Source organism: Schistocerca piceifrons, chromosome 4, assembly GCF_021461385.2.
Source record: "Schistocerca piceifrons isolate TAMUIC-IGC-003096 chromosome 4, iqSchPice1.1, whole genome shotgun sequence".
NCBI classification, from domain to species: domain Eukaryota; kingdom Metazoa; phylum Arthropoda; class Insecta; order Orthoptera; family Acrididae; genus Schistocerca; species Schistocerca piceifrons.
In genome coordinates this window covers 411,759,358-411,779,614 of record NC_060141.1, presented here as the reverse complement: position 1 = coordinate 411,779,614, position 20,257 = coordinate 411,759,358, and the positions used below count along the sequence as shown (strand labels likewise).

The 20,257-nt window shown below is 40.2% G+C and overlaps 1 protein-coding gene across 1 annotated transcript in view; it reads right to left on the bottom strand.

The window, feature by feature from the left end:
* Positions 1 to 11,167: 11,167 nt before the first annotated feature.
* The window catches only part of LOC124794954 (bestrophin-4), a 574,436-nt gene continuing 565,346 nt past the window's right edge, over positions 11,168 to 20,257 (bottom strand). Inside the window, exons 10-12 of the mRNA XM_047258669.1 lie at positions 18,365 to 18,570; positions 13,959 to 14,207; positions 11,168 to 12,865 (exon numbers count right to left, since the gene is read on the bottom strand). Of these exons, the coding sequence (XP_047114625.1) occupies positions 12,671 to 12,865; positions 13,959 to 14,207; positions 18,365 to 18,570 (650 nt within the window). The 3' untranslated portion in view covers positions 11,168 to 12,670. The remainder of the gene's footprint in view (positions 12,866 to 13,958; positions 14,208 to 18,364; positions 18,571 to 20,257) is intronic.

Here is a 20,257-nt window from a genome sequence, read left to right as displayed (position 1 = left end):
CAGTGAATTACAGCCTAGGCTAGCTCAGATCCATTGTGTGCATAGTGATGTTGGGAAGAAGTGGGACACTACTTCAGGGCACAGCTATCATTTGTTTCATTGTATCTCCATGTTGCATGACTACTACCTTTTTGTGGCATGGCATTTCAAAATGTGGCTATTTGGCAGAAAGACACAGTCATGGCTCTGCATGCTGTGGTATCCCATCATGAATAAGAAGTAGCACTGGGCCTATCCAAAAACTGAGGATAAAACAAAGAATTATAAGTCTCTTATTTACCATTGTGAAAAAGACTTAAAGACTTATTTGATTCTGAACCATAATTTTTATTTAAAAGAAGAAGAAGAAGATCATGATGACTTTTTGCTCCTTACTATCAGACTTTTGTATCCAGACCCTCTTATCTCCCCCCCCCCCCCTCCCCCCCAGGCTACAAATGTGAGCAGTAGTTATTACTTAAATTTTACAAAATGACCTCCTTTTTTGCCTATGCCTTTCCACTGATGTGACAACTGTTCTCATTGGAAGAGGGTGAATCATCATCAGGAAAGTCACTATGTCAATCTAATCATATCACAGGTTCAGCTGACTTGTGAGATGATCAGCTCTCAGAGCTGTGACCAAAAAATAGAGCTCTCATTTTCCAAGTCACTTTCAGAGTGTATGCTAAATGCTTAGTCTTTATCTTTCCACTACTGTTCTCCCCCGAGATGGGCCTGGGACTACTGCAGTTACTTTCTCTCATGCCCGCCACCTCCCTGTCTGCCCTTAACCCCCCATCCCCATTACCAGCAATCTTCGCCATGTAATCCTCATAAAAAAATTAATACAGTTTCTTTTTTCTGAAGATGAGTATGTCATTTACAATCCCATGAAATTCTTAAATATTGACTATGTCTGTACCCAGCAGGTGGGTATACACAGTTATTTTTTGTTAGTTAACGTTATGCTATGGCAATAAGTGCAACAGATGGCAACAGCTACCTGCACAACATACATTGTGGTGACCGTACTCCAACCTGTGAGAAGCAGAAATTCAAACTGACCAGCTTGCTAGCAGGTCAACAGCAGCAGCTCAAAGGTACATACACAGCCCCTGTGAGTGCATGCAGACAAAACTATTTCCTACTTTTGCTGAAACTAAGTTTGAGCCAATCAAACAGAAGTGTCACTCTATGAGACGGCTATTTAGGCCTATATCATGATGGCAGCCAGCAGTTCCAGTGCAGCCAGCTGCATCAGGAAAAACTCTCCTCGATGATGCACTACCCTGATTAATTCCTCTACTCTTTGCCATCAACATGAGGTGTGACTCTGCCAATTGGACACCACCAAGTGGAGAGGACTTAGTATTCTGTTTTTACTACATCTCCCACACGCTGAAAGTGGTGGACTTAGTACCACTATAACAAACTTCATTCATACAGACGCTAAAGGATTCAGCCTGTGACTGTTACATTTGGAGCTAAGTTATTTGAACATTCACTCAGTCATGGAAGTTTTTGTATGTTTCCTTTTCTTCGTTATCATGTTAATACCAAATTTGTGATGTTATTTCTTGTGTTGCAAATAAAACTGTTCAATGGTATACTTGTGACGTAACTGAAGTATGGGACATATCACATTATTCATCTCGATTTCATTTATTTTGCTTCCTTGTTGAATTATCATTTGTTAAGTAACTGAACATCTATGCACATAAACACTAATGCCATTTTTACAATAAACTTTTCTTGATTCAAACCATTCATCCAGATGTATCCATGTGTAAATATTTATTTTCAATTGAAAACCCTCAGTCTAATATCCCAGGCCCCTGCTGTAACACTCTAGACCATCATCACCCCCAAACAATACTTGGAAGTTTGGCAGCCTCCACTTGACAGTTTTATATATTCACTCACCTGACAGACTTCTTTGTTGTGGGGGCAAATGCAAAAAATGTTTCCTTGACAGAAACAGTTTACATTATCTTCTTATTATAGAGAATAAAAACTGCTTATTCCAATTTTATTATTATTTTATGTCCAACCAACTGTGTTTATTGCTTTTCACTGTATGCTATTGATTTCAGAGTGAAAAAAACCCACATGCACACACACCCTCTCTCTCTCTCTCTCTCTCTCTCTCTCTCTCTCTCTCTCTCTCTCTCCCATCCTCCCCTGCCAGGCACCATCATAGAAGACTGTAGAGTGTCTAGATATAATTGCCCAGTTCAGGTACGCAATTTGACAGGTTCAGTAGGGAGGTAGATCTGTCACATTTTGGGGGATGCTGTTAGGTATGGATGATGGATGCCTCTCAGCACTATCAAGGTTACTTAAGGGCTATGTGATATCCAGACACAATCCTCCTAGATATTGTCCAATACCACAGTCGACATTTTGGTAAGACATTCATCTGTGCACAAGCATACAGCATCCATCTAATGAACACCTTCCTTCAGCAGGCAGGAATCAACCAAATGGAATAGTCTGTGGTATCTGCTGGTATGCGCCAAATTGAGAATTTTTGTGTTCAGTTGAAACCTGCAGCATGTCATCACAGAACCCTCCTCACACATTAGATCAATTTAGGATGTTCACCATCAAAGAGTGAGTCTCATTTGAGCAGCAATAGCTTGGTGACCTTGTCGAGATCATGCTGAGGAGGATCAAAGCATTTTATAATTCACAGGATGGAAGAACATGGTCATGAATATAGGAAGCAGCAGATTTTGATTTCACAGAAATGCTCATCTAAGCAAACAGCCCTTATTTTTATTATTGTTTTGTTTATATTTCACAGAGAAGTTCTTTTTTTTATAGTTTCATGAGCTCATTCTCTCATTTCTGACTCCCCTTGAATCTATGGCTGCACACTGCAGATATGCAGGTGGTGCAAAAGTTTATTTGTGTGTGAGAAAAGTGAGTGAGGCTATTGGGAAGGTGGGGGTGGAAACCAAACTCCACTGATAAAAAAGCAATGGTTGTTCAGGGATATCTTGTGAATATTTTGGTGTAATGGACCCATGATCTCTGGTGGCTCAATACTGGGAAATTGCATTTAGTTTGTTTTCTTACCCACTGCCCATCCCACCCCTTAATCTTTGTGTCTATATTGCACTTTATCAGAACAAATGTGCAAATGTTGACAGTCCATGCTGTGCATCTGGTTTGGAAAAAAATTGTGAAATTGTTCCATTTCCTCATGGGACTTACTGTTGACAACATGGGCTCTGAGCACTATGGGACTTAACATCTGAGGTCATCAGCCCCCTAAACTGAGAACTACTTAAACCTAACTAACCTAAGGACATCACACACATCCATGCCCGAGGCAGTATTCGAACCTGCGACCATAGCGGTCGCGCAGTTCCAGACTGAAGCACCTAAAACCGCTCGTCCACAGTGGCCGGCATTGACAACATTAATGTCCACTTTACTCTTCATCTTCAAGCTTGCATTCAATACTGTTTAGGTTTGTTTTTCCAGCAGTGTTCATTGTGTGTTAACAGTGACACACAGCATCATGTATAGGGTTGCTGAAGAAGACTTGTCCATTATACATCTTATGTATGGGCTCACTCTAAGCAATGAAAGAGTGGCACAACAACATTATGTTGAGCTGTTCCCATAGTGACAACAACCACATCACAATACTTATGCATCTGTACATAGATGCCTATGAAAAACCAGATCCTTCCACATTAGAATAGATGATACTTAGGTACAACAGAACACCCAGTCTGGAAGAGAATGTGTCACACACAATTGGCAAATCAAACCATTGCATTGTGCAAACACTAACTGCAAGCCAAACAGCTGTTTTGTGACTCTTTAAATGTTTCATTACTCTGCATTTTCTTGTGCATTGCTGGGTGATTGCATATTACAAGCTGTTCAAGTGCTGTGAAGGTGTTTTAACAGAAATCAAGTAATATACAAAAGCAGCAGCTGAATAATGCAAGACTAGGATTATTGGCTTTTTCAAAAGTACCTACTTTTTGACTAACATTAAAAAAATATATTAATGTAGAATTAATTCCTATAATTTTGAGTAGATTAGCAGTATTTGTAACAGTTTGCAAGTATACTTTACAGACGTTGCTTGCAGTGGCTTCTTCCAACCGTTGATGCTTTTATGGCTGGTGCTGAAAGTTTTGCCATCTGCGGGCATAATTAACTTGGCAGCAAAAATGGCTAATTGACTTTGAATATACTGGACAAAGCTGCATTGTCTGTATGAAGTTTTTGCCAACTTTAAGAAATGTATTAAGGTTTAAATATTCTCACAGTTTGCCCTAAAAGTGTTGCAAAATACTGCAACCAACTTAGTGTGAAATCTTCTTTCATTTCTTATTAATTAATGTTATCACGCAAAAGACATATAAAGAAAAAAGATCCCTTTTAATTGGTATCTCTCTTTTGTAGTTTTCATTCCCATGTCATTCTTAGCCCACAGTTCTCTTACACTGGTTTGATTAACTTTTCAGTTCAAATCAAGTCCCTGGCATACCAGTATTTTGGTGCAATATCCCCTCATATGTGCCTGTTCTTTGTATCTTTCATTTTATGACTACTTAAACATATTTGTGAGCTCAATGTCATTGTCAACCACACTCACATCAGTAGCTTTTATAGAAGCAGTGCAGTAGCCACCGGAAAGGTCGCGGGAAGCGCACATCGGCACGGTGCGTCACAGACAGTAGTTGCCGCAACTAAAGTCCCATCCACCAGAGGGCATGCAAGAATTCGGCCGCACCCTCTGCCGGCGGAACAACAACAACAACAACAACAACAACAACTCAGGCAGCACGGGCCGTGCTCAGTCAGTTTTATATCGGACATACCTAGCAGACAGTTCCCAGTCTACACTATGTGAAGTGCGACGGACAATGTGAATCGTGTTACTACACAATTGGCGATGAGTAGGGTCGTTCTTTCGCGTGTTGCGTCGTTGTTCTGGTTTCGCAGCTTATCCATGGCATGGAGGATTTAGTGCGGGTTTTAGTTGAGCAGCAGACAGAGCTCATGGCAACCATGCAACAAGCGCTTCCAGCGTTGCTCTCCATGCAGTCTGCTCCAGCGCCGTTCCTTCCTCCCTTTCCCCCATGTGACGAGTCGGCAGAGGATATGAACATCACCTTCGGCAGCATTTCCAGGCATTTCATGTTGCTGATGCGGAGGTATGTTGTACTCTTTTCTTGTCTTGGATATCTCCCTCGCTGTATCACGCAAAAGACATATAAAGAAAAAAGATCCCTTTTAATTGGTATCTCTCTTTTGTAGTTTTCATTCCCATGTCATTCTTAGCCCACAGTTCTCTTACACTGGTTTGATTAACTTTTCAGTTCAAATCAAGTCCCTGGCATACCAGTATTTTGGTGCAATATCCCCTCATATGTGCCTGTTCTTTGTATCTTTCATTTTATGACTACTTAAACATATTTGTGAGCTCAATGTCATTGTCAACCACACTCACATCAGTAGCTTTTATAGAAGCAGTGCAGTAGCCACCGGAAAGGTCGCGGGAAGCGCACATCGGCACGGTGCGTCACAGACAGTAGTTGCCGCAACTAAAGTCCCATCCACCAGAGGGCATGCAAGAATTCGGCCGCACCCTCTGCCGGCGGAACAACAACAACAACAACAACAACAACTCAGGCAGCACGGGCCGTGCTCAGTCAGTTTTATATCGGACATACCTAGCAGACAGTTCCCAGTCTACACTATGTGAAGTGCGACGGACAATGTGAATCGTGTTACTACACAATTGGCGATGAGTAGGGTCGTTCTTTCGCGTGTTGCGTCGTTGTTCTGGTTTCGCAGCTTATCCATGGCATGGAGGATTTAGTGCGGGTTTTAGTTGAGCAGCAGACAGAGCTCATGGCAACCATGCAACAAGCGCTTCCAGCGTTGCTCTCCATGCAGTCTGCTCCAGCGCCGTTCCTTCCTCCCTTTCCCCCATGTGACGAGTCGGCAGAGGATATGAACATCACCTTCGGCAGCATTTCCAGGCATTTCATGTTGCTGATGCGGAGGTATGTTGTACTCTTTTCTTGTCTTGGATATCTCCCTCGCTGTATCAAGTTTTGCGGCAGCTAGCGCCGTAGCAGGAACCCTCGTCCTTGTCTTTTGACGCATTGTGTTCATTGCTGTGTTCCTATTATCGCCGCCGCATGCATGTTGTGGTGGCTAGGGTCGAGTTCTATCGATGCAAGAAACAGCCCCAACAGTCTTACCGGGCATGGGCCGCTACCCTGCACAGTCTTAGTCGCAAGTGTCATTTTGTCACAGAGCAGTTGTGAGAGTCGTATGCCCACGTTATGGTGTGAGACGTCATTGTTCGTTCGGCCCCTGATAGGGAGGTCCGGCAACGGGCCCTGCAGTTGGTAGACCCTTCCCTTGAGGAAGTCCTGTCCATTGCTCAATCGTATGAAGTCTCTCACACTGCAGGTCAACAGTTGGAAGCATGGTGTGACGTTGCGGCAGTTCAGGGCGGCGCGCCCACGTCCACTGTGTCCGGGGTGGACGACGTGCAAGCGGTACAATCTGGCTGTTATGACTGCTCCCGCACGGTGCCTAGACAGAGTTCCGGCCGACGGCCCCTGTTACCGTCCTGTGCGTTGTGCTATATACATCATGATCGGTCAGAGTGCCCCCAGCGTTGGGCCATTTGTCGCAAATGTAATAAAAAAGGACACATTGCTAAGGTTTGCCACTCAGCCTCAAAAGAATCGAAGGAAGCAGGTACAGAGGACATAGACGTTGACATTCAGGAAGTTTCATCGGGCCAGGCTCCTGACGCATCAGCACGCAAACTCTTTATCGAGGTGTCGGTTTGGATGCGCCGTGCCGATGTGTGCCTCCTGCGATCTTTCCGGTGGCTGCTGCAAGCAGAGTGTTTGTTACAACTGTACCTTTGGTCCTAGGGATATATTGACATTATTGGTTTATCAGCATTCAGTAAAATAGCAATAGAAGAGAACAGAGCATGAACTAGAATGAAGACAAACTTAAAATTGCAGATCAAATTTTAAAAAATACTAACGCTAAATAGGAAGTTGAGTAATGAAGAGCCACCAGCAGGAACAGGCGAAAGGTGGATCGGGATTGACAAAGCCATTAACTGTTGTAACTTGGACTCAACTTTATTAGACTGTGGCATGTACGCCAATCACCTTAACATGCACTGACCACAAGGCAGTGTATGTAAGCAGTAATAACATGCTAACTGAGCATGAGCGTAGTGTGGCAGGGTTTAAATAGGCACCCGCCCATGGCTGGCTCTATTGGAAGTTCACAGTATTGCTCTTTCACAGCACACTCTCTCAGATGATAGCACACTGCTATTGCACGTGCATTTGAGTGTGCATGCATTATTTCATAAATGATGTTGCAGAAGAAATAACAGGTGTGAGAAGGAGCAGAAGAAACCAGGAATGATTTGATGAACATTTCAGGTTAGCAGTAAAGGAAAAGAATAGGGGAAGAATGACATCATTACAAAGAGAAACCAGAGATAATATGGAACAATGTAGAGATTTAAGAAGAAGAGCTAACAGATTGTGCAAGAGGAAGAAATGAGAATGGACTAAGAAGAGCTAATGAAACAAAATGAAATAAGAAAATTCTACCATGCTGCATGCAAAATAAGGAGCAGATTCCAGCCAAAAATAAAGGCAAGCTCAAGTAAAGATGATAAAATATAAGACAGGAAGAATAGACAATGGGAAAATGGGCATAAAACATCAAAGACATGCAAAATGACAGCCTGGAAGAACAACAAATAATCTCACAGAAAGAAATATTGGAGTTGGTGGCAGGCAATGAGGCAAGGAAGCCAGCACTGCATGAGGTTTCTCTGGTTGTCCTCAAGATGGGAAACAGTCAAGCACCTGGTGAAGATGGCAAAGTCTAAGTGGTGGAGGTGCTGCAATAAAATAACTGCTCACCCTAATACTGGGCATATGGGAAACTGAAACCATGCTGGATAACTGGAAAACTGGAATCGTAATCCCCATTTACAAGGAAAGAGATACTACAGCATGTGAAGACTACAGAGGTATAACACTATGAAGCATAACTAAATAAGATCTTCACACAATTATATTAAATGAAAGGATACAAAAGTTCACACAACACATACTTGGAGATTATCAGTGTTGTTTTTGACCACATAGAGGAACAAATGACCAAAAATTTGTGATCATACGAATGACTGAAAAGTTCTGTGACCATAATATTGATCTGTACTTCCTATACATTGATTTCAAACATGTCTTTGACAGCATAAATCAGCAAAGACTGTACAGAATGCTAAAAGAAGTAGACATATGTGCTAAACCAGTAAGTCTAATCAGAATGAGAATGATAAAGACGAGAGTAAAAGCAAAGATATTCAACAGGACAAGTGAAAGCTTTGTCTTTAATAAAGGAGTGAAACAGTGTGATAGTATATCCACTATATTATCAGTGTAGCTCAATATAACAAATAAAATCAATGAAATGAGTGTTATATTTATATAAAGTAGGAGATAAATGCATATGCTGATGATGCTGGAGTAGTATGAAGAAATATCAACACACTTGAAGAAACATACCTGGCAATGGAAACAGGTGCATTAAAAATCTGCTTCATTGCAAATGAAAATAAAACAAAATTTATGGTAATGTCACACTCTGAGGCTAGAATAAATCCTAAAGATCTAAATATAAATGGGAAATGTTTTAAAGAAGTGCCCTCTTTTAGTTACTCGTGAGCCTTAATATCAAATTATAACACCATTGTAAGTGCTATAAGGGAAAGAATACAAGCAGGGAATAAACTTGTTACAAGAAGAAAGAAACTCTTAGTGTACAACTCCCTAGTTTGCCTGGTTGTCACATGTAGGTTAGAAGTATGTACACTGGCAGAAGATGACAAAAATGCTTTAAGAACTTTCGAGCAAAAATACTGTGTAAAATTTATGGTCCAATAAAGGGAGGAAGTAGTGTGGAAGATACACATCACTGAGCTACAAGCATTAATACAAGAAGAGATACAGTAAAATTTACATATCACAATGGCTATGTTGGCTAGGATACATGGGGAGAATGGCAGAGGATAAGAATGTGAAACAATGGTGTAAGGTGTGATTTATGTTATTAGACAGAATGTGATTTGTTGAAGTAACAGAAGGTCTCACCAGTATGAAAGTCCATGGGAGGAAAAAAAGATGTATAAAACTGAGAAGCACAGAAGAAATTAGTTTTAGAAGCCAAGACTCACCAAGGGCTGTAACACTATAGAGGAAGAAGAAGAAGATTTCTTTTTTTGTCAGCTATAACAAGGTTTTCTCCATAATGAAGATTCTCTCATTGAAGGATAGTGTCTATTGGCTTTAAAAAATGTTTGATCTTTGCATCACAGACTGCTGATTTTCTGAATAATATTCCCTACAACTAATATTTTCTTTTTTTGTTTTAGATCTACAATAATTAAGATTGCCAATTTTATACAAGCTGAAAACAGGATCTTCTTTAAAAGACATCACATGAGTTGATTAAGCAGATTCCTTTTGCTTCTGTACGAATGCGCTGTAGGGTTATCTCTATCAGCTATCTACAGAAAAATAAGAACACTTATTTTGCGTGAAAAATAAAGTATGACTGTGTAATCATAGCATTACAATATGTGTGATTCACTCACTCACTATGTCAGAATATGGTGGACTAAACATCCATACACTTCCATGAGATTTCATTACATAAATATTAATCTCCTTCCTGAAGGACAGAAAATGGCTGACCAATACTACCTACTGGAAAAAAATTCTAAATAATGTGGACAGACACACATAAAAGGAGAAATTACTCTTCCAGCTTTTAAAGTTTATAATACCTTCCTTAGGGAGGAAAGAGGGTTAGGTTGCAGAAGGTCAGAAAGAAGAGTCAGGTCAGCCAAGACCCACTCACCCTTGTGCCACAGTGGAAGGGCCCTCTTCCAAATGACCTTCCCTTCCATTCTAACCTCCTCCAAGACTGTGCTCAGAATTTTACCTCCTGATAAGTACTGCTTGGCAATTATCTGTCCTTCAGCAGGGATAATAATGTTTATTTAATGGAATCTCATGAAAATGTGAGTTTTTAGTCCACAATATTGTAAATGATATTGTAAAACATAAATTAAGCAACATGAACTAAAATTATAATGTGAAGATGTCAACAACAAAAAACAACGACCTTTTTAGGAAAATACCCTGTGAGCATTAAAGCAATCATTAATAACATAATAATATAACAGGTGCCCCATATCCAACGTCTAGAATGTGACATAACTTCTGAAGAAGAGGAGAACATAAACAAGAATATTAGTGCTGCAACATGTATATGGCATGATAAGAACATTAAAAGCGAAACAAGAAGAGAAACCCAAATTAAGTTTTTCAAAGTAATGACACTACACAAAGTATTATTAGGGGCAGAAAGCTGGATATTAAGATCAACAGACATAAGAAAATTTGAAAAACCAAAAATGAAGTTCCGTAGATTTGTGAAAGAGTGCACATGAGAAGACAAAATAAGAAATGAAGAAATAAGGAAAGAACTGGGGGTACGGCCATTGACTGAAAAAGCAGTCTACAAAAGCAGGACTGGAAAAGCACATATAGTGTATGTCATCTCAGGGAAGTTCTTGATAAGCAATGGAATACAATTCCATTGGAAGGAGGAGTATAGGAAGAACATGGAAGACATGGTGTGACAGAACAGGACATAAGGCCCAATCCTGGATTGACAGAAGAAAGTACATAATGACCAGCCATTCTGTCTTCTTGCACTTTCATACTTTTCTTAGTAAATTTTCCTCACACAGATGGCTAAAGTTGAGCTGAAAGAAAAATAATTAGTAGCACAACTTAACAATAATTAACACAGCAACATACAGAGTATTTTTGATAAATGGCATATTCACTTTGCCAGTGTGAGTGGAACTGTATGCACTGAAAGGAGTGCAGAGTGAGTATCATTTACTTTTATAGAAAATTGTTATGGTACTCAGATTTCTTTTGAAGGCAATATCTCTAGCCTCATACTTTAAATTCATTCTAGTACTTGTGCAGGAAGTTTGATACAACAACACAATTTTCCTTTGAAAATATCTCAAATCATTTAATGGATCAGTAAAATTACAGAAAGCATAAAATACTTTCCCAAATTCACTTTTATTTCAAATTACATATTTTAGAGAAAAATACAATTTATAAAAATTTTATTTCTGGTCCTGATGGGATTATAGCATCTGTTGTAAATGCTTTGCATGGTCATGCATGCAGAGCATCCTTTCAATAAAGCCAATTACTCACATATTTTGTCATTAACATTTTCCATTTGAGCAAGAACTGGACCCAAGGGATATGAAAAACATCAAGACATTACAGTATTTTCCCCATTTCTGCTGGACAATACAGCTTCATTAGAAAACATTTGAAAATCACCATAAAAATTTTACTGTATTGTACTGTTTTTTTGGGTTTCTGTGCATCCAGATAAAATCAAACAAGAACATTGCTTGCCACAGACAACCATTATCACATTACCTCTCAGTAATACTCATCACAAAATAATGTAACACTCCTTCACAAAATTCCATTACATTTGCTGCTTCATTAGGTTTTGTTGCCATACTGATATTTTTAGTGGCTGTAGTTTTATAGGCATGAATAGGAAAGTCTTGTTCTGCACTTATGTGAGGAAATAGAAGGTTAGCAATAAGCTGAAACCAGCATATCATCACATAATGTTTCTTGCCATTCAAAGCCATGTCCTATTTTGTGCTGTTGCAGCTTCTTTTGAGTCTCACCTCCAATTACAGTAACACAAGCTGGAATTATACTGTTCCAAATGTCAGTGGCTGCATGACAGATAGCACTTTAGTCCTGTGAATGACTGCATGATGTTAGATCTGTGTCCTATGTGTCTGCAATCTTTTAACCATTGTACTGCATTTAGCTGATAAATAGGTCTATACATTATGTAGTTTTATTTTAACACTTGGCAACACTGAATGTACCTGCTCTGGAAACAAAAAAAATCAGATAAATATACAATATTTTCACAAATTCAAACAATTACTACAAACACTCTTTTTACACTTACAGGCACTTACTGAAGACTATTTGTTACTGCATTATCACAGATCTTCCACAATGTATGTGTACCATTGTGTTTGTATCCAAAAACAAAACAATACTAGCTTTATTCTAACTTTGGATATCAACAAGTATGTGTAATCAATGCTAGACTTTATGATATGTTCACCTGCAGATTTTCCCAGTCTAAACCTCTAAGTACAATTCGTATCTTTGCCATAAAACAACTGTAAATATACATAAAACTACAAAAGGCACAGTGTCAAAAATACTAATGTTCATTGTGTCCTCAGGAGATACTACTCCCAATATATTTTAGTCCATTTCATAGAAGCTGAACAAAATTGACAACTCACTCACAAACACATTTATTGGTTTCTCCTGACTGTCAATATTATATGTAATTAATCTTGTGCAACCACATAACTTCAGTCTTTGAAAAAATAAAATGGAAGCACATGCATCACTTAGCAGTGTTACTGCTTTGTCACAAATCGTGTCTTCCTCTGCTCGAGTGTGGAGGAAGCCGAGTGATGGATAGGTGGCGACATCAGCTGCTAAACATACACTTCACCACGCTTAGTCTGTGATTGAGAAGCAACACTTGTTTTCCTGCTGCGATCACTAGCAACCCCACTGTCATCCTCTGACCCTGATGTTACATCCGTCAGTGTAATGGGTTGTAATGCCAGTGCTGGTGAAGGTGGTGCTCCACTCATCGTCACTGGTGTTATTGTCATTGTAGTCAACACCTAAAATTTAAAAAAAAGGAGTTATTATTTATTAAAATACATTGTACAGACTCTCTCTTCTCATTTTTTGAAGATCTTTCCTGTTATATACACTGGAGGACGTAGTGCTGAGGACACATGTAAAGATTTTATTTTTTTAACAAGGCAGGCAATTCTATGTAACCTATTGTTTATGAAAATTACAACAGCTAGATGGAAATCAAAAATGATTATAATTTTGCCAACGCACAACTGGTAGTGACAGAGAGAAAACAATATTTAAAGAGGCAACACACTGCATCCAAACACAAAGCATTGCAAAATTGCTATGACAAGAAAATCAGAGAGAAGTTTCTAGACAGTCATTTTTTCTATGTACCAAACATGAATGGAGTAGTGGAGGGAAAAATTATAGTGGTACCACTGTAATGTGGCTTTCAGAGTATATATTTAGATGTAGAATAAAGGGTCATAGCAACTTTTTACAGCACCCCGTGGCACCTTTGAGTACCCAGCCAGGTGATCATCTGATGTAGTACTGGATCAGGCACTGCAGGAAATATTGTTCACCATAATAGAGTCTAAACACGTTGTTCTGTAACAGTAGTCTAAATTGACAACATTCACTGCAGGAGGTTATATGCAGTCAAATAACAAACCACTATATCTGTGAACAAGAGTATTGCAGCTAGAAGACCTTTTAGTTTATCTCCAGAGATATTTTGAGCAAAGACTATGTACATGTAGCAGATGTCATTAAGCTGTGGTGGCAGACGTAGGTGGAGGCAGATGTAGGCCACTTACAACAGAGCTCAAATATGGCTTTAGCTGAGAAATTCTGAAATTTTTCTTGCAGCATTAATGATTTAGTCTTTGTCTTCAAATGAAGGAAACCAGTTTCTGTGTCTACTGACAGAACACAGTCTTCAAAACTATATCACAAGGAACAAGGGCAAATTTCCTTAATCAAATCCCTTCTTTATATAATTTTAGTATGAACATTGTGCCACTACTGGTTCATACCATGAGGCGGTTTTTCAACTAATGACACTCATTCTGCACAAGTGACACTGGAATATCAAAGACAATGAGCTAACATAAAAGCCAGACTGACCTTGCGCCCGTTGACAGCAGCAGCCGCAGCAGCAGCAACTGGTACAGATACCGGGACAGGCACAGGGCTGAGTCCAGCCGATGTGAGTGCAGGGGAGAGCACAGCCTGCGCCAGCGCTGCTGTGGATGTAGATGAACCCCCAGCTCCGCTCGCTGTTACAGATGAGGGCAGTGCTGATGGTGGCACTGAACTAGGTGTGCCCACCACCCCACCCTCTCCACCCAGCTCCTTGATAGGTGACAGTACCACCTACAGAAAGAGCCACAGCTAACATCAACAATAGCACTTCCACAACTATGTCCGAAACTTAAGCAGAAGCTAGAAAAGAATGCTAGAGCAGGAAAGTTTATAGAAAAATGCTGTAAAATGAGTCACTTTACAGGCTGTGCATGCATGAACTCCTCAAAACTGTTTTGCATTACATACATAACTGCAAAATGCATACGCTTATTCAAGAGGAGGAGGGATTTAAAAGCAATTGGTAAAAAACTATCAGAGAATTGCAATTAAGAAAATCTACATTTTCTGTACACGAATAAGTACAAACATAGATATTCGTTTCTTCAAAGTCTCAAATCTCCAAAAATTCTCTTAAATCTCAAAATTTTCCTTTCTGATTTATTTCAGATTTTTAGATGTTAAATGTAATAAACCTTCAGACACATAGTGAAACATTTTTAGAAAACAGGAAAGTATTTATGGCATATTGGTTTATGATTAGAATACTACTACAGAATGTGAATTTGCAATAACGATAAATGAAGCTGAGGGTCAGAGAGAGGGGGGGAAGTGGAGATGGACAGAGAGATGGGGTGGAGGTGATGGAGACACACACACACACACACACACACACACACACACACACACACACACACACACACACAGAAAGAGAGAGGGAGGGGGGGGGGGGGAGAGGACAAGGAAATGGGCAAAGAAAGGGAGATGGAAGATGGACAGAGAGAAGGAGATTAGGATGTGCATCCAATTGCCATACACATTAGAAATGTGTGCTTTCTTTTTTCTTCCTTTTACATTTCAGCAGACTGGGCTACGGCAAAGCCTAGCCTGGTACAGCTAGTTGTGAAATGAAAAACAATGCAAAAAATAAAGGCAGTATGTTTGAAAGTACACATCTTTGCAGTGAAACTCTGCTCCTGGGCAACATTCAGTACCATGTGGTTTGACCCTATGTGTTGCAAAACACTTGCATCGTTCTTGAGCAAAAGGTGGTTGCCCCACTCTTCAGTTTCAGTTCTCCCGAGTTCATATATTGTGCAAGAAGAATTCTGATTCACACAATGATGCACTCCAACTTTCAGCTGCTTCCAAGCACATTCAGCTGAATTCATGTCAGCAGATACTGCAGGTAGTCTTGCCTCTTGGAGGATGGTGTTCATGATGTGGGCACAGTATGTTCTTGCATTATCTCAAAAAATGAACCTATTGTTGAAATGCTGAAGTACGTTCAGACAGTAAGTTAAGAGGATTCTGGACTGATACTGCACAGCCCTCAAATTAACCTCAATAGCCATGAGAGATGTGCGATATGTCTACATAATATCAACCTGAAACTTGACCGACACATCTTCCTGACAAATGCCTGTAATTGCATGCCTGGTCATCTCCATACTCTTCCATGAAGATCAGCTATTGGACAAATCCCCACCTTCCAGGGAAAGGAACCTAACACCTTTGGTCCATGTTCTATTCCAGATGATCCCTTGCACAACTTCTTCGCATACATTGGTGCTGGTGTTCTTAATTGTTTTAGAGGCCAAGTTGAGTGTATCGAAATGGTGGTGTATTCTCTATGTCGACATGGCACTCCCAGAAACGAAAGCTATTGCCTGAAAGGTCACAGAACAAAGCAAAAATTGCTACTTAGGTAATTACATGTTCCATAGGACATTCAGGAAGCTGAAGAGGGTTTCATTTGTCAAGAGCACATTTTTCCATTACTTCGCATGTGATCCAATTCTGTTGCTGATTTTGCAGTAAACCCTGTACTGTCTGACTGTGATGCAGTATTCCATAATTTTATAGGATGTGGGAATGGATGCAAGTCAGAAGGTGAAAAATCTGATGAATAGAGGATATTTCAGTGATCTGCACTCCAAGTGTCTCTGTTTCGACTTTGTCGTCTTTTTTTCTCTTCCCAATCCAGGTATTGTGTGTATGGTTCCTTTATTTTCATCCCGTTAGACCAGGAGACTTGCACATTGCATATCACGTAGAAGTTCTATCCTTTGCAAAGCAACCAATAAGAATGATATCTCCTGTATCCGGAATGCACTGATTGAAGAAATCGACTTCGGCTTTCTTTTGTGCAGGACAGCCGTTATCTGCCCACTGCTTGGATGACTGTTTTATTTCTCTCATGAAGTGGTGCTCCCACACCTCATGGCTAATAACACCTCATGCCTAATAACACATGAGCACATGAAATGAGTTTGCTTTCTTTTAATGTGGCTCTGACATTGGAAGGAAATATGTTTTAGCATTTGTCTTTGTAGAACATTCTAAAAATTCACCACTCACCTTTCACCATGCTTTCTGATTGTTAATTCTTGATGCACAATGAACCACTCTTTTTCTCCTATAAGCACACAGTATCAACTATTTCACACACATTCAGTGGTTGATTAAGCAATACCAAATTGTGCAATTTCTTAATCTTTCATCTGAAATGTCAGTTTAGGAATGTGGAACATCCTTAAGAAAAGTACATCATGTTTGAATCCAGTTGCAGCTTTGTACCTTTCTCAAGTCAAAGGAACCAATTCTTAAATCTACATGAATTTTTTGTGTCCATTTCTGTCAGAAGTTAACTGTCTGGGGAAATAATCATATGATCATAAAATATTCCAATTTATCCATCTGAATGAAACACATGCTACACAGACAAAACTATCATGTATATCAATCTGAGCACTGACTTAAGTTTTTTGCACAACAGCTAGCAATTTAACAAAACAATATTTCATTGGTATCTATGACAACTGTATATCAGGCCCAGAAATAAGTACGTTTAGGTCTCATTTCTTTGTTCAAAGCAATGGTGATGCTGCCACTGGCTTACTGGGCCTTTCATAATTCTAAGAAGTGGTACGAAATCAAACACGCATCAACATATGAAGGAAGGTGATTAATACTTCAAATTCAAATGGCTCTGGGCACTATGGGACTTAACATCTGACATCATCAGTCCCCTAGGCTTAGAACTACTTAAACCTAACTAACTTAAGGACATCACACACATCCATGCCCGAGGCAGGATTCGAACCTGTGACCATAGCAGCAGCGCAGTTCCGGACTGAAGCGCCTAGAACTGCTCGACCACAGTGGCCGGCGTGCCTTTCGTAGATCTTTGCATAAATATTTAGTTGTGCACTAGAAGGCCACCGCCTCACATGCATTTTCTATAGATGGCAATAATACAAAATGTTTTAGAACAAATAGAAGGGTTTGACAGTGAAGTGTGGTGCCACCAGCACTCTTCAGTATAATCAAGGAGAACACGACAAGGAAAGTCCACCAAGGGGATGAAAATCATAGCTTATGCAGATAATGTAATGATGATATGAGAAGACAACGCTCAGAAATTGGAAGAATGGCTAAATACCTGGCAGAAAGTAATTTATGAATCAGGCACTGAAATAAGCATCGCAAAAAGTGAGGTAGTGAAAATCAGGAAGGAAAATGGAAAAAATGAAGGAAGTAAGTTGTAATGGAAAAAAATATTAAAGAAGGAGATGCTTTCAAGTATCTTGGAAGTATGTTAACCACAAAAAGATACACTGAGGAAGAAATTTCAGAGGACAGAATATTATTATTGTGTATCAGACATCCTAATCATGATCTGGAACATACCTGCCAAAGCAAAGATCATGAAGCATTAATCACATTATCTACCAGTTTTAACTTAAGGATCATGAAATTCAATCTGGATAAAGAAAGACCCAAGTAGAATGTAAGTGAGAGAGATGTGCTTTCTACTAAGGACAAGAATGGACTGGATAAGAAATGAAACAATACAAAACAAACTTCAGGTTAGTTCCCTAAAAGAAACTAAGGAGAAAAACAGGTTGAAATTAGGAAAGAAACTCTACCAGGAAGATGTCTAGAATGGACAGAATCTGCAAGAAAACTAACTGAGAGACCTTGAACAAAATGGAAAGACCATACAAAGGGTGATGTGGATTGAAGAGGACTACAACAAAAAGAAATGATGAACGATTATCTGTGGGAGAAAAGAGAAGATTGGAAGAGGCTTTGTGTTACCTGCATAAGCAGAGAGATTCAAGAAAGAAGCAGACGATAAAGAAGAAGGAAAAACATCATGCAGGGCTACTGCCCCAGCAGCAAAGAGAAGCAACCTTTTAGGGCACAAGAATGCCAATGTGTACCTGGAGCACGGGCAGCTCTGACTGGTAGCCAGACTGCAGTGCCTGACCCGGGCCCCCGCCACCCCCGCTGCCTCCAGCGCCACCGCCTCCGAGGCTGGCCAGCCGGTGCTCGCGGTCCACCACCTCCTTTGTCACATCTGGCGTCGGAATGCGTGGCCGGTTCTTCAGTGTCACTGGCACGGCTGCTCCATTCATCTTACCGGTGCCTGCGAACAGAAGAGCATTGCTTCCTCAATTTTGTCAGCCATTTCTCTCGCTGCTGACTGCTCTCCACAAACTCAGTCTCTGTTTTCTTATATTGGGCATTGTGATCAAACTGTCTAGTGCCCCCTCCACCAACAAGATCTGGCTCAAATATAACATATTACACATTGGAGAAAAGGGTGTATACCTGCTTGAAAGGTGGAAGGAAATCACATAGCAATACAGGCAAACTGAGAAGTGTGACGGCCATGATGCCCTGCATAGCTCCTGCTGTGGCCCAATGTGATCTCTCCTACATGTAAATGACGTGCAAGGCCTTGTAACATGGCATGGATCCAAGAGAGGGCAATGAAAAATAGTCCCCTTGTTTACAATCTCGCACAGCCATAATTTGCAGACCTGTGTTCACTTTCCCTGTGTTGTTTTAATGATGACTGCACACTTGGTTTTCACATTGTGTAAATTATGGGAATGTCAAAGCTGTGACAGCTTTTTCCTGTGCTAATATAATTCTTAACTGTACAGCACAATCTTTCAGATGTACCCTTTCAAATGTATTTCTCTGATTCGCAATTTATTAGATGTTATGTTAAAGTGATGTTCTGTCCGTTGATGTAAACAAATTATTCTTGTTATATTAAAACATTACAAGTATGCCTCGATAGCTGAGTGGTCAGCATGATGGAATGCCATGCAATGGGGTCCAGGTTCGATTCCCGACTGGGTCGGAGGTTTTCTGCACTCAGGGACTGGGTGCTGTGTTGTCATCATCTCATCCAACAGGGTGGCAACAGGAAGGGCATCTGGCCACCCCTTAAATTAACCATGCCTAATCCAACTATAGCCATGCTGACCCATCAAAAATGCTTGACAAAGGCACAAGCAAAAGAAGAATATATTAAAACATTAAATAACATGTCCAGATAACCACACACATTTGCCTGCTACTTCGTAGACTCGAGGAGGCCACAGGTTGAATTCACCCAGCCAACTAATGATGAGGGCTGGGTGCCTGCCAGTATGGACATAGTTTTTAGGTGGTTTCCCACATCTCACTGGGCGAATACTGGGCTGATGACCATGTCACATCTCAGTTACACAATCCAAAAAACATTTAGAACATGTTATCATATGTAGAGGATGTTTCACCATCACTATTTAAGGCTTCTGGAAATTGTAGAGGGGAATTAATGGATAATGTTTTGATAAGGAAACCATGTCCATAAAAATACAATTTGTGTGTAAAATAAGATTGAAGATCAGATCACTTTCAGATCTCCCACTTCACAGTACTCACACAAACTGAGAAGACAGCAAGAGAAATTCGCGAAGTTATTGGAAGATTTACCACTGTCACTCTGTCAACAAATATGGTTCTGATACGGTGGTGCGCACGCGCCTTTTGCAAATGGCGTGCACGAACATTTCAACCTAAGATATGGTGAAAGGTGGATAGATCAAGGTGGTCCAACTCTGCGGTCAACAAGGTTAACTCTTCTCGGCCTTTTATGAAGAGTTTTGTGTATGAGACTACATGAGTTCTGGCAGAGCAGAAATTATTCAGCACGTATCAGGGCTTGTGGATCGTGCATACCGAAGCAAGCTTTGCAGATACACCTTGAGTAACGAACAGAGTGTTCATGCTGTGGAACAGCTTCTGTAGAGCGCACAGATCAGAGCTAATTGCCC